At 39.1% G+C, this 19,026-nt stretch overlaps 3 protein-coding genes across 4 annotated transcripts in view; 1 reads left to right on the top strand and 2 right to left on the bottom strand.

Moving 5' to 3' along the window:
- LOC110946101 (protein mono-ADP-ribosyltransferase PARP14-like) overlaps positions 1-19,026 on the top strand; it is a 108,663-nt gene that overhangs the window by 20,896 nt on the left and 68,741 nt on the right. The window contains exons 3-4 of the mRNA XM_051950570.1: positions 5,308-5,392; positions 11,265-11,543. The gene's annotated coding sequence lies outside the window, so the exon portion shown is untranslated. The remainder of the gene's footprint in view (positions 1-5,307; positions 5,393-11,264; positions 11,544-19,026) is intronic.
- The window catches only part of LOC110964162 (GTPase IMAP family member 8-like), a 61,816-nt gene that overhangs the window by 13,640 nt on the left and 29,150 nt on the right, over positions 1-19,026 (bottom strand). The window lies entirely within an intron of this gene.
- Positions 11,595-14,013, bottom strand: LOC110945333 (uncharacterized). Of its 2 annotated transcripts, XM_051950595.1 has the most exons (3): positions 13,772-14,013; positions 13,347-13,478; positions 11,595-13,129 (listed from the first exon to the last, which is right to left on the bottom strand). In XM_051950595.1, exons 1-3 carry the CDS (start codon positions 13,845-13,847, stop codon positions 11,961-11,963), a joined length of 1,377 nt encoding a protein of 458 aa, XP_051806555.1. In that variant the 5' UTR covers positions 13,848-14,013; the 3' UTR covers positions 11,595-11,960. The 2 variants fall into 2 exon arrangements, with proteins under 2 accessions (XP_051806555.1, XP_051806556.1); XM_051950596.1 differs by lacking the exon at positions 13,772-14,013 and having other exon boundaries at positions 13,347-13,511.

Here is a 19,026-nt window from a genome sequence, read left to right as displayed (position 1 = left end):
CTCTGATCAGACTACAGCGTCATGTGATCTCCTTCATATTTCTGTGAGGTGTGTTGATGTGGTTGAACCAGACCAACAAGTTATTAAAACTATCAAACAAGACTTCATCTATAACCTGCATTAATATTTAACTCTAGAAAATAACAAACATTTCCTGCTTTAAAGAACCTTTGAATTCACTTTAACTTCCATTAGAGACTCATTCCTGCTGTTTAAGGAGTAAAATGTGAAACTGAAGTGTTTGATCAGAGATTAAACTGAAAATGATCACTTCTACATGTCCGTCCACACACAGACACACTGTGTTCACTTTATCTGAAGGTTTTATTCTGGTTTATTCTCCTGCTGAACTCTGATTCAAACTGAAGGTTTGTCACTTTCTGGATGTTTGAATCATTTTTACTTCTCAGTTCTGTTCTAAAGTTCATTTTTATTCAAACAAACATCATTTTCTCTGAGTGCTGCACTGACACAGCTTTATGTTTCTGTGTGTAAAATACAGAAGTTTAAATGTTAAATGATTCCAAAGCTAAAAGTTCTGTCCCTGAAGTAGAAACTGACTGAAACTAAACTGAGAACTGCTGTGATTTCTAAAGTTTATTTCCTACTCAGATCTGAACATTTTAAATCATGTGAAGTGTGTTCAGACCTCAGAGTCTTTTCCAACATTTGAATCTCTCATGTGAAGCTGAACTCAGTATGTTTGTGAATATGTGGACTGCTGCAGTGTGAAACAAACAGCTTCTTCCTCATATTTAACATTCTGCTGTGACGCTGTTTTATCACATCTGATCAGAAACTTTCCACTCAAACTTCCTCCCACAGTCCACAGACACTCTGAGGTTAACTGATGATTCTAAAGTGTCTGTAGGTGTGAATGTGAGTTCCTGATGGATGTTACCTGTCCAGGTGAACCTTCACCCTCAGTCAGATGGATAGACTCCAGGCCCCAATACCCTACAGAGGATAAAGTGGTGTGTAGATAAAGTGTGATATTATATTCTACTTTACATATTTACATGTTTTAGTCGTCATGTTTGTCTTGCTGCAGTTCCAGTTTTCTCAGTCTGAGTCTCTCTTGGTTCTGATTGGTTGTGGGTGTCACATGTCAGTCAGAATGAGGAAGTGTTGTTGTTGTAATGAAGCAGGAGGTTTTATTGAAGCTTTGACACTTCATTCCAAACATGGTTCATTACCAGAGGCTTCAGTAACACACAGCGCTCCAGTAGGACCTCTAGTGGTCAATAAAATGAAGTGCAGTTGAGACGTGTTAATTGGTTCATGGATTGTTTTGGATTTGATTCACCATGAACATTTCTGTTCAGCTGCACTAGATGATTGTATGGTTTATAGTGGATACAATAATAATAATAATAATAATCTTACTAGTAATAATACTGACAATATTTATTGAAGACCATGTTTCTTTTTTGCATGTCTGTCTGTAACTCTATTTACTCTTAGTTTGTAGTTATAAACCTTTAAATGGTGCTGCTACATTCATGAGATGCTCTACAAATACAGACTGATGTCATCTTCACCTGGTTCCATACATTTATTTCATGAGCTCCAGCACATGTGTGTCAGAGGACCATCACTAGTCAGAGTTCAGAGCTGAAGTTCTCGTCTCCATCGTGCTGTTTCTCCTCAGGAAGTGATCCGACCACCATCATCAACCTTCACGTTACAATAATATTGTTCTGGTAGAACTTTATCTGTGGAACCATTTTCTACGTCCGTTGTTCCCGTAGAGATGAATTAGAACAGTTGGACCACATAGAACTGAGCAGCTCTGACCAACCAGGAAACAGAACCTCAGACAGTTTAAATGCATCAGTTTTCTATGTAAATAACCAACGTATTTGTACATGGATCAGTTAAAGTGTGGATGACTGAGGTTCAGCTGTGGGTTTAGTTGAAGTTGGAGCCTTCAGACAGACTTCACTAGTTGATGTTGGCTCCACCTGCTGGACACAGTAGAAACAGCAGGAGGTGACTGTGATCATACAGGAATGTAAGAAATGCTTTAAACACAATGAAAGTCACCAACCTGAACCCAGCTGCTGCCTCTGTGCTGCTCTCTGTGAACTTTGTTGATCCAGATCAGCCGGATGTGAAAACAATAAAAAACTGAAACAACACAAATGGAGTCATGTAGTGAGACAGGAAGTGAACTAAAGTGTGTTTTAGATGTTTGTTCACCTTCTTCCTCGTCCTCCAAACAGCTTCATGAGGAGCTTTAATTTCACTGCAGAGCCTGGAGGTGTTTTATCTCATCTCTGGTTTTGTGTCTCTTTGCAGTTATTTCATGAGTCTTTCATGTTAAATACTTTCAGAGAAATAAAACTTGATTTGTGACTTTTCCTAACAAGTTTAAATATTATTGTAAAGAGCCTACAGTCTGATTTATGATGTGAATTTACCACAATATATTAAATATTAGTTTAAATCTGACAAATTATTTGTCAAATTATTTCATTTACCCCACTTTGTTAATGTGAATTTAAACTGACTCCCAGTATGTTTCAGCCTCTTTAAAGAGATTTTTCTGCTCTTTTGAAACTCTCTATAACTTGGATTTTGAAAAGTTCTCTCTAAATAAACACTGATAATGTTGTAAATTCAGAATCTAACAATTGTTCACATCCTCAGAGGGTTCTTGTCTCTTCTCCTGGTTTCTGTCCTCATAAATCTCTGCCAGTCTGCTGTCTGCCACACAGTCTGTGTCCGAAATCGCATACTAACGTACTACTCATACTAAATGTGACGTCAAAATAAGTATGTAGTGCGTTCACATTGGATAGTATGAATAGATTGAGTACGCGAGAAATACCCGGATGTATACTATACCCGGAAAAATTTTAAGTATGCGCGGTGACCACACTAGTCATACTCAACCGCCCCATAATGCTTTGCGAGCTATCCACCAAAATGCAAGCCTCGGCGGGATCTATGGCCGGACCGCGGCGATTTTTATTTTATTTTATGTGGTTAAGTAGTCATCCTAATCACCCCACAGATTTGAGAAATAGGCGTTTTCTGACCAACGTTTTAAATTTGTCAGCCGCCTCACAACGTGCTACTGAATGCTTGCAGCAAGTTGCAGTAGCTCGCTTTGCATACAGAACAAGTAGCAGCTACCTCCAGTAGCCTGCAGCTACAACTGAAACGATTCGCATAATCTGGCTAATAACTGCATGAGGAGTGCTGGCTTGAAATTGCCACATTAATTATGCGACTGTTTGTTAGCGTAAAATCGACCTGAAGCCAACATTCAGCCGAGATATTTGATAGCCGTACTTCTGGTTTTTGTCGTCGGAGGTTTGAAATGCATTATGGGAAACGGAGTAGTATACTACAGTGTGAACGGTCGGCATTCTAATCATACTTATAGTACGTAGTATACAGTATATACTCATTGAGAATATAGTATGTAGTACGTTAGTATGCCATTTCGGACACAGCCACAGTCTTTCTTCATCTCCTGCCTCCATCTTTGTTTTGGTCCTTCCCGCCCTCCAACGGCCGCTGTCCAATCACAGCTCAGCAACCGTAACTAGGCAAGAGGCCTGTCAGAGGTCAAAGGTGAAACGGAGCAGCAGAAATCCTCTCAGTTTAGATCAAAATGTGGTATTTTAGTGTTTTCCTGCCGCTGGAAGCTCCACAGCAGAGATGTGGGATGTGGATTAAACAGTGTGGAAGAGCTCAGTCAGCGCTGAATCCATCAGAGAGCCACAGAAACTCCTCCATTTGCTTCGAGGTAAGACGCTAGCTAACGCTAACTAGCTTAGCTGATGGCTGTTAGCCAACAGAGATGCTGAATATTAATTTTTAATAATTATAATAGACTTATGGTACATGAGATTAAATCTATGGATCAGTGAGCTGATGACATTTTAGCTAATGGAGGCTACAGGGAATCAAAGCTAAACGTTAGCTTCAAATATAACAATATATTGACTTAATCTGCTGTGAAACATGAATGTTTTTACTGCTTCTGTTTGTTCTGCTCATGAATAAAGTCGTACGCTGCCTGAGGCTTGATTTGGGGCTAAAACTGAAACTATTCAGCAATTAACTCTACTAGGAAATTAATTACTGTTTTTTTTGTTAAGCAGTTAATATTTTCGTCCATTCAGGGTTCTCGCCAGCGCATTTCAGCGTAGCGGTCCGTTACGCTGTCATAACGGCCCCGTTACGCTGTCGACCGGGCCGTTACACGGTCTTAACGGCCCGTTATGCTCAGTTTAAAAGATTACGCTGTGATTAGGGCTGCTACGCCAGCGCATTTCAAAGATTACGCTGTTGTTATGAGAGTGTGGCTCCGTCATGAGAGTGGGAGAGAGAGCAGCGTGTGTGTGTGTGGGAGGGAGGGGGAGAGCGAGATGTCCAAGCTTCCTTGAATGCAGCGCGAGACGGCAGTCGGTGCAGTCGGTAGAGGTGGAGAGGTGTGTAGTTGCTGGGTTGGACGGTACTTGCGGTTCAGCCACTGCTGATAGACAATAAAGGCTGCAGTGTTCTTCGATACGGCTGGGCTCCTGTGTCGTTGCCTCTACGGCTGCTGAGGAAGTGAAGGGGGTTAACCCCGGGCTTCCTGACCACGGTCGGGGGCCGAACAGGAAGGGTTAACACTGTGATTAGGGCCGCTGTTATTTTGACAGATAACGCCATGTGCGTTTGTTTTAAATCGACTGGGTGCATATCTAGGTTAATTTATGTCTCCCCACCTCAGCCGTACTTTCCTGTCGATTGACCCTTTCCCGTCTATTGCCCGCGCGCAGGAGGACCTGCCGTTACACTGAAAAAAAAATCCTGGTGAGAACCCTGCCATGAGAACAGTTTAATTTCTGTTATTCCACCTTCTTTTTAAGTGTGAATATTTTGTTGTTTATTGCTCTATGACAGTAAACTCTTCAGTCACTAAATATTCTACTGACTAATTATTCTGTAAATGGAGCTCTAATGCAGATTGTGTTCCTCTCTATTATCTTCTATCTGGTATTTATGAACTGTTACTGCAGATATTTTCTGTTATTTCCTCCAGATATTGCTGTGATGTTCAGATCTAGATTTAAAGTATTAAATGTTTGCAGGTGCAGCAACAGGAACCACAGAGACTAAACAGAATCAGCTTTAATGGTCAAATACGTCCACAACATAGAAGGAATTCAGTGTGTTGTGTTGGTGTGGCCCTAGGAATGAGTTCAGAGGTGTGGAGTTGATTCCTGCATGTTTTTCAGGTTGATACCAGGTGGGGTGTTGCAGGTATTTAAACAAAGCTTTGAGTTGTTGTTGTTTCCATCCCAGATCTCTGATGGTCTGCTGCCAGTTGCTGTGATTCTCCATCCTTTGGGACGCTGATGTGCCCTTCGCTTTGACTCCCAGGCAGCCGGTAAGACTGAGTCACTGCAGTTTGGTGTTTTATCTTCAGGATATTTAGAGCTTTAGATCAGTTCAGCATTTATTAGTGCAGTTAGTTAATGCTGCTTTGGGTTTGCTCATTTTTTCACTGTTTTCCTCATTAGAGACAGCAGTGAATTACAAAGTGAGTCTTTGTGGATGTTTGAATCATTTTTCATTGTTTGGTTTTTAATTCATCCTGGTTCACTCTAAATAGTAATTCAGGGGACTTGTTCCCAACATTCAATGAATGAATAGTTGGAGGATAAAACTCTGATTTACTGATTTAGATCAAACGTTGAAGTTTCAGACAGTATTTTGATGAGTTTGGCTCCAATAATAATATTGGTAATTACTTCTACTTCATATTGGGAATAATTTAAACGTTTTGTTGGTTGTTGTCCAGATTTAGGTTTTGTGTGTTGAATTCCACAACTGCAGCTGAAAATTTAAAACAAGTTAATGAGACCAAAAAGACAAAAACTACTGAATAAAATCTAACTGGAACAACTTAATAGTTTTAATGTTTTCCAACTTAAAACTTGTGTTTCTGCTGCCAGTCATTAAATAAGTTGTAATTAAATGAAAACTAATTCCTCCAACTCAGTGTAGTTTCTGGACAAGAGAGTTTCTACACAAACCAGTTTTTACCGACAACTCCTGATGGAAATGTGAGGAGAAATAACTTTGTGCTCCCAGACTGGTCTCTGATGGTCAAAGTGTAAACTGTCCATCAGCTTTTAGATGGTTTTAGCAGTGATTTTAGTGAGGACCTGTCAACATGGAACAATGGCTGCTCAGGGCACATGGACATACATGTGGATAGGAACATGGGTTTTAAACTCCTCAGCAGACTGAGGAGAAGAAAAGTTGTGTTCCAGACAGTGCTGGTGGACGTCTGCTTTCCAAGTGTGCAGAACCACTGAGCGACATGTTCTCCTTCATCTTCAGTAAATCAGTCCAACTTCAGGAGGTTCCTGGTCTCTGTAGGGAACCAGAATTGTTCCAGTACCAAAGTCTGAAGCCCCAAAATGCCTCAAAGACTCTGTTGTTTCACAGATTGGTGCAAACGGTCACATCTGAGTAGAAATGTGTCCAAAACAAGAATCAACAACAAACTAAAGTTTGAATCAAAGTGAGGATGTCTGTGAAAAGACTCACCATCACCTGTACTTTAATTTGAAAATTAGAAGTTTAATGTTGACATTTCTTTGATGAAAATGTTTTATTCTCATTTTATTGGATCTGATTTAACTTCCTAATTTATCTGATGGTGACCCAGAAGAAAAAAGATAAGTAGTAAAATCTGTTTAAAATCTTTTTTATTTCATTATTGTATTTTATTGTGTCATTTTAGAGCATTGTGTAAATATGTGTATCAGTGATATTTAAGTTTATGACATAAAGTTAAATCCAAATCAACAGGAATATTTATCCACCAGCAGCAGAGAACTGAAGCTAGCTAGCCAGGAAAATTGTTAGCCTAACATGAAGTTAGCTCTTTAGCTAGTGCTACAGCAAGCTGATAAAACAGAATTAGCTTAGATTTTACTGCATTAGATGATGGTGAATGAAACTGGTCAGTAATCTAACATTAGCAGGACTAGAGCTTTTATAATCATTGATGTCTAAGTAAAACGTTAAAGTATCTCTGAGTCATAAATGTTCACAAAGTCTCAGTACGTTTAAGAACAAAGTGTAAAAACTCAGTGAAAGTTGATCAGACAGCAGCAAAGTTCTCCAACAGCGACCCACAGACTCATTAAAGCTCATTAATACAAAACTGATCTCATCTGAAAACTTTATTAAAGACAGTAAAGCTGCTCAGCATTTAAAGTCACTTTAGAGTGTTTTGGACACATAATTCCATGTTTAACTGAACAGTATAATCATTTACTGTTGTTCCAATGAGGATTATTGGGATATTATCACAGTAACATCAGTACTACATAATACATCAGAACAGTGTATCACTGCAGAGAAACATTCATTCATCTTTTATAGTGACAATACAGAACGCAGCATAAAAATCTATCAGTCTGAAGTTAATACAACACTTATAAACATCAGTTCTTATATGAAAGAAGCAACGAAATACCGAAAAACAACAAAAAGGCAATGATTCCCAACAAAACAGCACATAATAAATACAGTTTAAGAGAACAGAAACTTTCTGCTGATTCAAAAAGTACAAACTAAACAGCAGCTTGTTACACCTCCATTCTTATTTAGTTTTGCTTCATTTTCACTGTAAAAACCTTCAAAATAAGACACTCTCTCTACCATATAAAACTGATTTTAACAAACCTCACAGAATTTAAAGTGATTTTGTGTGATTGCAGAACAAACTTTTATTAAACTTCTTGTCCAAACTGTCAACTTAATTGTTGAATTTTGCCACTGAATAAATCACACAATGTAAAAAATGTTTTGGTTTTACAGTTTGAACTGTAAATTTGAACAATTTATTTTAGTTATGTAAAAATATTTCATGTTATGTAAAGTTCCAGATTAGAGCTCATAGAATTACAGGAAAAAGGTAATATTCTACACGGTAACTGTAAAAAAAGAACAATCTGCAAATAGTTTTTGTTTTTACTGTATTTAAGTCAACAAAAACTTTATATAGTTTTTTCATTTTTGCTAAATTAGAAATAATATCTCGTGAAATTGAAAAAAAGGTATTAACATGCTGCCATTAAAAAAGACGACAAGAAGCAAAAGATAACGACAAAACTACAAATAATGTCCACATCAAAAATCGATATTTTCACAAATAATATTTTTTCTTTGAAATTTAACTCTAAAATGACTGTATTGAAATCAGCAAAAATCTAAATATTTTGCAAATATTTGTTATTTGAGAGAAAATTTACGTAAATGAATGACTTAAAATTGTACATTTTAAACACTTATTTTATAAATATTACCTGTTTTGTTGGATTACAGATAATATCCAGTAAAATCACAGGAACATTAATTTACATGTTGACTGAAAAAAGAAACGGGCCAAATCTGTAAATAATGTCCACATTAAAAATCAGTAATTTTTACAAATAATGATTTGTTCTTTTACTGTTTGTGATCATAAAATGATGCTGTTGTACTCTGCTTAAATCAGGATATCCACCATTCTTTAGAACATTACAGCTGTCTTTTTTTTTTTTCTGGCATCTTTGCTGTCAGATTTTCACCGTTTTTCCCCCCCAGTATTACAAGGAACTATCATAGTTTTCACCGTTGATTGAATTTCCTGATCATCTTCAGTTGTACTGGAACCAGGAGCAGATATTGACAGGACAACGTAGACGGACTCAGACTTTTGTTGATCCAGCGGGTCGCCGATAAAGTTCACAATCTGAGCCGTGATGAAGCAAAAGTGACACAAAAAGGAGAATTTTGTTCTTAAAAGGTGAACTCTGGAAGGCTTGACTTGCTGATGCTGAGTTCATATTTGTTCACAGAAAGAGGAGTAAAGTTTGTCTCCAACGTCCTGAGCAGACGAGCTGCAGGCAAAGATCTGATTATTATGACGAGGAAAATGACTGCAGTGATCAATAACTCTTTCATCCGTCACAGATGCACACCATGAGTGCATTAAGATGATCTGAGAAACACCTGAGTCCATCCTTCCATGTTGAGATTCATAGCAGAGTGATCATGTCCTGACTGAGGAGACTCATTGAACATGTTGTGTTAATGGTAGCTACCTGGGATCCCTAAGCTGTGATACATGTTAAGAAAGCCACTATGGCCTTATTCCAAAGAGCCATTTCCTGAAACGATCAAATAAACTCACATCTGCTTTCAGAAGTTCATCTATCAAATGACTCATTTCTTCTTCATGTTTTTTCTGCAGATTTCCCTTTTCCGTGTCGTTTTCCACTTTCTTCAACTCCTCTTCCTGTTTTTCCAGTAAGTCACTGATCTTTGTCAGATTTTCTGTCTTCTTGGCCATAATTTTGACGAAGTCCTTCAGTTGTTGTTTCTCTCGTCTTTCATTGTGGGCTACAAGTGCTGTTAGCAGGTCGTACTTCTGATCTTTGTCTTTCATTTGTTCAGCATGCTGTTCCTTCAGAGCTTCATAGGTCTCCATGTGTTTCAATTTAAACTCATTAAACTCTTCAGCTTTCTCTCTGGCTTTCTCTTCGTACGTCTTTTTCATTTTATTTAGGTCCGTTTTGTAGCTTTCTTCTAATTCTTTATGTTTCCTCTCCTCCTTTTCTCTCCTGATTTGATCTTCTTTTCTTTTCTTTTCATATTCATCTTGTTTCTGCTTGAACTTCTCCTCAAGTTCTTCTATTTTTCTTTTCTCCTGCTGTCGTTTCTCTTCGTCTTCTTGTTTCTGTTTCTTCCACCACTCTCTTCGTTCTTCCTCCCAGGCTTCTTGTTTCTTTCTCATCTCGTCTCTGGTTTCTTCCAGTTTTCTGTCAACGTTTTTCTTTTCTTCTTTGTCTGATTGAATTTGTTTGTCCAACAATTTAAGTTCCATTTTTAGATTCTGTCTGTGTTTTTCTTCCTCTGCTTCTCTTTTCCTTTTTTCTTCTTCTCTGATTTCTTCTTCTTTCTTTCTCAGCTCACGCTCCTTGTTGATGTTTTCCTCCATTTCATCAAGTAGTTTTGCTGTCAGTTTTCTCTCCTGTTCAATTCCAGCTCTCTCTACATCTTGTCTTCTTTTCATTTCTTCCTTATGTTTTCTTTCCAGCTCCTCCATCATTCTCTTCATCTCTTCTTCCTTCTCCTTCAGGATTTTCTCCATTTCTTTCCGTATCGCTGCTTCAGCTTCTTGCAGCATCTCGTTGGTGAAGCAGCTTCCTCCATTTTCCTTCACCATGGTGTCGATCTTTGTTATCAGCTCACTGACTTGTGTTTGGTTTTGTTTATCATAGTTATTAAACACGTGGTATCTTCCTCCACAGTCAGAGATCAGCTTCTTGAAGGAATCATCACATGTTTCTATGTATTCTTCAATGGACTTATTCTCATGTTTTAGTGAATCTCCTCTTGTGAAAAGGATGATGGTGAACTTTTCAGAATTCTTTCCAAAACCTTCTTTGATGAGTTTCAGTGCCTCCTTCTCCTCTGGTGTGAGTCTGCCGATCTGTAACACCAGCAGGAAGACATGTGGTCCTGGAGACAGAAGACTGATGCATTTCAACATCTCTTCATGAACCTGTTCAGGAGTTAAACTGTCGTCAAACAGTCCAGGAGTGTCGACCACGACAACAAGATGTCCGTCCACTTCACCCTCTGACTTCTGACAACATTTGGTGACTGAAGTTTGACTGGATTTGGCTGTGAACTTTATTTTCCCCAGAATGGTGTTTCCTGAAGAACTCTTTCCACTGCCAGTCTTCCCGATCAGAACAATCCTGAGACTCTCTGAGCTCTGCTGCTCTTCATCAGCTGTGAAACCAAACAGAGTGATTTAAAGCATGAACTTTGTGTAGAACAGGGTTTAGGAGAATCAGCTGTAACAGAAAATAAAACAGTGAAATACTTACAGGTGACCATATCAGACCTTTTCAGTCTCTTGTTTTCAGCCTCCAGTTTTAGGATCTTTTCCATTTGGCCATCAGCAAACGTTCCTGTTGTGTAGCTGTGAGGTTTCTGATCTGACAGTCTCATCTTGTCCACTTGATCCAGCAGCTCTGGGATCTGCTGCTTGTCCTTCATGTTGACAACAACAGATCTTCCTCCACAGCTCTGACAGAGCTCCTGGATGTCTCTGTTCTGTCTGATAAAGTCAACAACATCTGGAGCTGTAGGATCTGACTCCACAGTGAACAGAATCAGGGTGAAGTCTCTGACTTTAGAGCTGAATGTGTTCTGGATGGTCTCTAACTCTCCCTTGTCTTCATCAGTGAGGGGACCCACAGGTAGGACCAGGATGAAGGCATGGACGCCCTCAGGATCACAGAGGGAGATACACCTGAATGATTCCTCCATCACTGCCTCCTGAGGTTTTCCATACAAGGCAGGCAGCTCCAGCAGGGAAACCCGACGTCCACACACCTCTCCCTGGGTTTTAACACACTCTGATGAGTCTTCAGGTCCACCAAACTTTCTTTGTCCCAGAATAGCATTGACTGCTGAAGTCTTCCCAGCTCCTCTTCTACCACACAGGACCAGGTTCAGAGGAGGTCTGATGGGTTCAGACTTTGGTCTTCTTGTCTCTTCATGTCTTTTCTTCTTCCAATCCTTTATTTCTTGTTCTTGCTTTTTCTTCAAATCCTCCAGTTCTTTAAGTTGTTTTTCTTTGTTCTTCATTTCATCTTTTAAGTTTGTTTTTTCTTTAACTACTTCTTCCTTCTCTTTTTCTTTTCTCTCTATTTCTTCTCTGAGTTCCTTTTCTTTGTGACTTGACTGTTTCTTTAACAGATCGTACTCTTTGCTGTGTTCTTCCTGTTGCTGTTTTATTTCTGCTTCATGCTTCTTCTTTAGATTCTTCAGATCCTCTTCATGTTTTTCCTTCAGAGCTTCAGAGTCTTTGCTGTATTTCTCTTTGAACTCATTCAACTCTTCAGCTTGTTTTCTTGCTTCTTTTTCATATTTCTTCTTCATCTCCTCCATGTTTTCTTGTAACCTTCCTCCTTTTCTTTCCTCTCTCTCTCCTCTTGTGCTCGTTTGATTCGATCTTCTTCTCTTCTTTGGTTTTCATGTCTCTGTCTCTCCTGATCATATTCTTCTTGAAGCTTTCTCAGTCTTTCTTGTTCCTCCTGACGTCTCTGTTCATCTTCCTGACCTCTGTTTCTCCACCATTCTTCTTGTTCCTTCTCCCAGGTTTCTTGGTTTTCTTTCATTTCTCGTCTACTCTCCTCCAGTTTTCTGTCAATGGTTCCCTTTTCCTTTGATTCTGACCTGATTTTTCTCTCCAAAGCTTCTCGTTCTTGTTTCCACTTCTGTCGCTGATTTTCTTCCAGCTCTTTCCTGTTCTTCTCCTCTTCTTCTCTCATTTTCTGTTCTTTCTTTCTCTCCTCACGCTCCTTCTTAATGTTTTCCTCTTTTTCCTGAAGTTGCTTTTCTCTCACTTTTCTCTCCTCTTCAATTTCTGTTCTCTCTTCTTCTATTCTTCTTTTCATTTCTTCCTCATGTTTTCTCTCCAGCTCCTCCATCTTTCTCTTCATCTCATCTTCCTTCTTCAGGATTTTCTCCATTTCTTTTGGTTTGCTGGGTTCAGACTTTGATCTTCTTGTCTCTTCAGTGAAGGTGAGGAAGGTTCTTTTGTTTTCATGGACGATGTTCTCGATCTTCTCCATGAACAGTCCGTGGTCATTAGTAAACATCTTGTAGTGTCGTCCATCACATTCTTGAAGGAGCTGGTTCACAGAGACGCTCGTTTCGTTCCACTGATGGTTGTATGTGCTGATGACCATGGAGTGTTTGAAGGAATCTTCACCAAACAGACTCAGGATGAACTTCAGAGTTTTTCTGTTTTCTTCGGTGAAATCTGAAGGTTTCACTAACAGCAGCAGAACATTTGGTCCAGGAGAACAGAGATCCACACATCTCTTCATCTCTTCTCTCACTTTCTCTACAGACAGACTGAAGACATCTGGAGTTTTCACGACTGTTAAAGGTTTCATGTTCCATGTTCCATGAACAGCTTCACACTGTTTTCCTCCTAAGAATCCTGGGACAGAAAACTCTTTCTTCCTCACAATGATGTTTCCCAGTGCTGCCTTTTTGTCGTCACTTTTTCCAAACAACACAATCCTGAGTTCAGGTGCTGGAATATAAAGTAAACAAATAGAATAAACATGACCTTCCAAGACAACAATAACAATATTTTCATCACTCAGAATTCATCATATTTATGAAACAGTAAACAACAGAAATGAGTTCGAAACGGTATAAACTTAACAGTCCAGTCATCTGTGGTAACTTAACGTTCAGACTTGATCATGTTTTATTCATCACATTATAAAAAGTGTTCCTGAACTCACCAGTACGTTCAGCAGCATCCAAGCCGACACTGACGTCTTCTTCTTGATGACCAGCAGCTGGAACAGAAGTTGGTTCTTTAGAAACATCACAGGTCACATGATCTTTTTTGTCCTTCAGCCTCAGATCAGACACTGAAAGAAAATGACTTCAGTCAGTTCTCAACAGTCTCTGCACTTTTCTGGATAAAAACATCCAATCATTGAATGTCTCTTTACTGTTATTATTCTGTTAAAGACATTAAACCTGAGCATCAGTCAGAGTTCAGGCAGTAAAGCTCAGAAATATATTATTTACCATGAAACTGAGTCTCTACAATAACACAACTATAGAGTCAATGAACTAACAATACAGTCACTTTAAATTCCTGGAAAGACCAAACATTAAACTCTGGAAATTAAACCTCGTTAAACACAGTTTGACTCACTATGAGGAGGCAGAAGTTCAAAGCTGCTGCGCGTTGTAGGTTCATCTGTAAATATAAGAAGACATAAATATCTCATTATTTATTCTGTCTTCATCAGTGTTTAATATCATCTCTAATATTCCTGCTTCAGACTCTAATAACAATGAAGAACTCTGATTATTTATCTTCTCTGATTCCACAGACGGCCTCTGAATTCAGCTCAGTATTCACTCAGAGCTCCATCTTGGTGCCTTCAAGTCTTTGGCCACAAACTGTATTTATCAGGTCAGAGAATATTTGTGCTGGTATAAAGTGAGCCAACAAACAGAGATCAGATTGTTGTGACTGAGCTGTGCAGGATAGTGGAGCCTCTGAGCAGAAAGTGTCTTTAATCAGTGGTTCTAGTAGAAACATTAGCAGGATTTCTGCTCTAAGTTCTGCTGCTGATCATCTCAGTACAACATGAGCTCTTGTTATTCAGCGTCCACTCAGAGCAGCTACACAACACAGACTACAGATGTTCAGGTGAGGATATTATTTATCTGTAGCTGCTTCCATTTGTTCACTTCAACTATGAAGGTGAAATGTAGTTTCAGGTTTTAGTTCCTAAATGAACCAGACCTGATTCATAAAGTTCTGTTCTTTTAGCTGTGAGTCCTTTTCAGACTAATATCTGAGGAACAAATGGAGCTTTTCATGACAACAGACACAAATATGATCAAGTGCAGCAACATAACATCAGGGATCAGACGTTTGTGTTCAGGTTTTCATGTCAGAATCAAAATATTTCCTGCACTTACCATCAGATGGAGCAGAATCCACATTTACAGAAGACTTCCAGTGTTTTATGGTCGTGTGATGACAGATCACATGATTTCCATTATTCTTCTTTAAGATTTGCATCAAGCTTCTCAACAACTCTGAACGTTTGAGCTCCTCCAGCCTCGGTGACCAGGATCCACATCTTCTGATCATTTTCTGTAATGGTGCCTGGTGTATGTAAAAATCCCATAAAACTGGACTCTTCTTTTTGGGTGATAATAGAACCGTTGAATGATCAAATGATTGATCACTGAATAGTTCCAGGACTCTGCAGATCCTCTGTCTGTGTTCCTCAGTGAAGTCTTCAGGCTGTAGAACCAGCAGGAACACATGAGGTCCAGGATCAGAGAGTCTCACACAGAGTTCTACATGTTCTCTTAGTTTGTCGTCAGAGATGTTTGGATTCAGCAGATCTGGAGTGTTGATGAGGACCATTTCTTTCTCCTTTATCTGTCCTCTGACTCTCAGACATTGGTTTGGTTCTTCCTCAGTGTTGAACTTGGTCTCTCCCAGTAATAAGTTCCCAACAGAACTCCTCTCAGACCAGCTGTTCCCCAACAGAACAACCCTCAGCTCAGACACTGGAATGAAAGTGAAAATATTAAAACAACTTTGCCTTGAGATGTTTAATTGTAAATTATTCTATACATCATAAATCAAAGGAAACCCCTGAACAGTGACTGCAGTTACTGTCGGGTTAAAACGATGCTTTTGGTGACACAAGTGAACAGGAAGTTATTACACAGCTGGTGTGTTTGGGATTTAATATGTGAAGAGAACAAGACTCTTCATAGTCTGAAAGAAAAGCTGCAGTCAGAACTCAGAGTTTTCTCAGCACTTTTCTGGATAAAAACATCCAATCATTGAATGTCTCTTTACTGTTATTATTCTGTTAAAGACATTAAATCTGAACATCAGTCAGAGTTCAGGCAGTAAAGCTCAGAAATATATTATTTACCATGAAACTGGGTCTCTACAATAACACAACTATAGAGTCAGTGAACTAACAATACAGTCACTTTAAATTCCTGGAAGGACCAAACATTAAACTCTGGAAATTCAACCTCGTTAAACACAGTTTGACTCACTGTTTAGAGGCAGAAGATCAAAGCTTCTGCTGCTGCGCTTTGGAGGTTCATCTGTAAATATAAGAAGACACAAATATACACATTATTTATTCTGTCTTCATCAGTGTTTAACATCATCTCTAATATTCCTGCTTCAGACTCTAATAACAATGAAGAACTCTGATTATTTATCTTCTCTGATTCCACAGACGGCCTCTGAATTCAGCTCAGTATTCACTCAGAGTTCCATCTTGGTGCCTTCAAGTCTTCGGCCACAAACTGTATTTATCAGGTCAGAGAATATTTGTGCTGGTATAAAGTGAGCCAACAAACAGAGATCAGATTGTTGTGACTGAGCTGTGCAGGATAGTGGAGCCTCTGAGCAGAAAGTGTCTTTAATCAGTGGTTCTAGTAGAAACATTAGCAGGATTTCTGCTCTAAGTTCTGCTGCTGATCATCTCAGTACAACATGAGCTCTTGTTATTCAGCGTCCACTCAGAGCAGCTACACAACACAGACTACAGATGTTCAGGTGAGGATAGTATTTATCTGTAGCTGCTTCCATTTGTTCACTTCAACTATGAAGGTGAAATGTAGTTTCAGGTTTTAGTTCCTAAATGAACCAGACCTGATTCATCAAGTTCTGTTCTTTTAGCTGTGATTCCTTTTCAGACTGATATCTGAGGAACAAATGGAGCTTTTCATGACAGCAGACACAAATATCATCAAATGCAGCAACACAACATCACGGATCAGACATTTGTGTTCAGGTTTTCATGTCATGATCAAAATATTTCCTGCACTTACCAACAGAAGGAGAAAACCCCACATTTCCAAGAGATTGTTCTTTTTGTGTTAAGCTGTGATGATGACAGATCACATGATTTCCTTTGTTATTCTCTACAATTTGCTTCAAGCTTCTCAACAACTCTGGAAGCTCAAGGTGTTTCTGCCTCAGTGACCTGAATCCACATCTTCTGATCATCTCCTGTAATGGTGCCTGGCGTATGTAAAAATCCCATAAAGCTGGACTCCTAACTCTGGGTGGTGAAATCAGAACCAGTGAATGATCAAATGATTGATCACTGAATAGTTCCAGGACTCTGCAGATCCTCAGTCTGTGTTCCTCAGTGAAGTCTTCAGGCTGTAGAACCAGCAGGAACACATGAGGTCCAGGATCAGAGGGTCTCACACAGAGTTCTACATGTTCTCTTAGTTTGTCTTCAGAGATGTTTGGATTCAGCAGATCTGGAGTGTTGATGAGGACTATTTCTTTCTCCTTTATCTGTCCTCTGACTCTCAGACATTGGTTTGGTTCTTCCTCAGTGTTGAACTTGGTCTCTCCCAGAATAAATTTCCCAACAGAACTCCTCTGAGACCAGCTGTTCCCCAACAGAACAACCCTCAGCTCAGACACTGGAATGAAGACAAATAAAACATCACAAAGTGAACAGAAGAGATGTCAGTCCAAAGAATAAAACATTCAAATAACAGTTTCCTGAAATTTAAATGTGAGATTTGTTTGTAAGTTTTACATTTCCGTGCTGAGAAGCAGAACTTATTAACACAACATTTCCACTCATAAAACTCACGTCAGGCATGAATTAGATCAAATTTGATCTTTTAAAACTCACTGTCAGGTGGCAGGAAATCATAGCTGTTTCTGCACACTCGGGGTAGCCCACATTTTGGATCTGTGAGGAAAAAGAAAAACAGAATGTAAGTTTCTTAATTTCTCAGAACACTGCTGATACCAAACTGTGTTTAATCTGTGGTTTTATCAGAAACAGGACCAGATGTTTTCTAATCTTCTCTCTGCATTAACTGTTGCTGAGCTGCCTGCAGTGTATTTAAGTTGTTTCTGACAACATGAGCTCTGGTTCTTCCTCCACTTAGTCCAGAATAACATTTATTCAGTTCAACAACTGTGTAGAAGAAATGAACTCTCAGGTAACATCCAGGTGCCATAAATCCTGAATGGACTCACCAGGTGCTGCTGCCATGCTGCCCTCTGCTGGAAACCCACCAGAAAGAAATCACATCTGTTGGATTAAAACACAGAGTGATTAAACAGGAAGTTCTACCTTCATTAGTCTGTCTGCTCTGACATGTTGGTGGATAAACTCTGAAATAATGTCTGGACTCAACAAAAACTGTTTGCATCAATCTTTATGACCTCAGACAGACTTTAAATGGAATTATGTTCAACCAACAAACTACTAGCCTAGCCACGCTACACCCATGTTTCTGAAGACACAAGGGTCTAGGAACGCTTGACAGGGAGGGAGGCGGGCTAAAAGGTTGTCTATCAAATCACTCTGCAGCAATTGGGTAGGTATACAACCAATCAGTGCAACGAATAGGCTCCTAGAGCGCCGGAAATCAGAGGATGGTAGTTCGGTGAAGCCTTATTTATACAGTCAATGGGTGAAGCTCAAGTATATTACAGACATGTTAACAGAAAGATTATTCAGAGTTTGTGCTCATGGAGCTCAACCACTGTTGTCGCTTTTGTTGTCGACCCTGGCAGAGAATTAAATTCGTTGCCGTGGGTTGTCTAGCGCGGCTAGGCCAACAAACTACATTAAATTACTGGACTTACCTTATTTAATGATTGGCAGCAGAAACAGATATTTTAAAGCTGGTAATTTATGACAAAAATAAGTATTTCCACATGATTTAAAATGATTTCTGAAGTGTTCCATATTTATTTCCTGTATTTATGAACAGAAGTTTTCAAACTGTCAGATTCAAATGAAGCTGCTCCAGTGTTTATATTTAGAGACTTTAAATCCTGAACTCAACATGAAGAAAAATGAAGTTATCAAGACACTTTCATTCATTTACCTCAACTTGAGTTTAGTTTTAAACCAACTAACACAGAGATTAGAGTTTAAATTACACTAAATATGAAGTTGATGCAACATTATTTTGTCAACACAACCAATGAAAATAAAGTTTGTAACTTCAAAGTCTAAATGAGGTTTTTATCTTGTAACTCTGCAGTTCTCTAAGTGGAGGGAACAGGTTCTAGGAATGACTTTTTACACTGCAGACTTCTGGGAGATTTGTCTCATTAGTTAATTAGTCATTAAAGGAATAAAAATCCAAGTTTTACGTCAAACCCTGGACTTGTGGATTCTCAGAGACATTTCATCTCATCAGGAAGGTTTCTGCAGCTTCCACTGACTGGAGGGAAGAAGTTGTGTTTTGCTGCCATCTGTGGTTCAAAGCTGTTTCACCTTTAACACACCTGAGAAGTGGAAGCACAGCCAGCAGTGATGTCACAGAGTCCTGGAGTTCACCTGAACATCACTGCAGCAAGGTGAGCACTTCAACAGAGAGGATTTCCACAGGTGGAGTTCCTCTTTAATGTCTGAGTTTACT

Source organism: Acanthochromis polyacanthus, chromosome 7 (assembly GCF_021347895.1).
Source record: "Acanthochromis polyacanthus isolate Apoly-LR-REF ecotype Palm Island chromosome 7, KAUST_Apoly_ChrSc, whole genome shotgun sequence".
Taxonomy (NCBI): Eukaryota; Metazoa; Chordata; class Actinopteri; family Pomacentridae; genus Acanthochromis; species Acanthochromis polyacanthus.
The sequence above is the reverse complement of the archived record's forward strand: the minus strand, read 5'-3'. Positions and strand labels throughout refer to the sequence as shown.

Coding starts and splice junctions, on each gene's coding strand:
- LOC110945333 (XM_051950595.1), bottom strand. CDS start 13,847: ATGAGATATTTATGTCTTCTTATATTTACAGATGAACCTACAACGCGC. Junction 13,479..13,771: donor TGAACTTCTGCCTCCTCATA/GTGAGTCAAACT, acceptor ATTTTCTTTCAG/TGTCTGATCTGAGGCTGAAG. Junction 13,130..13,346: donor GGATGCTGCTGAACGTACTG/GTGAGTTCAGGA, acceptor TTTATATTCCAG/CACCTGAACTCAGGATTGTG.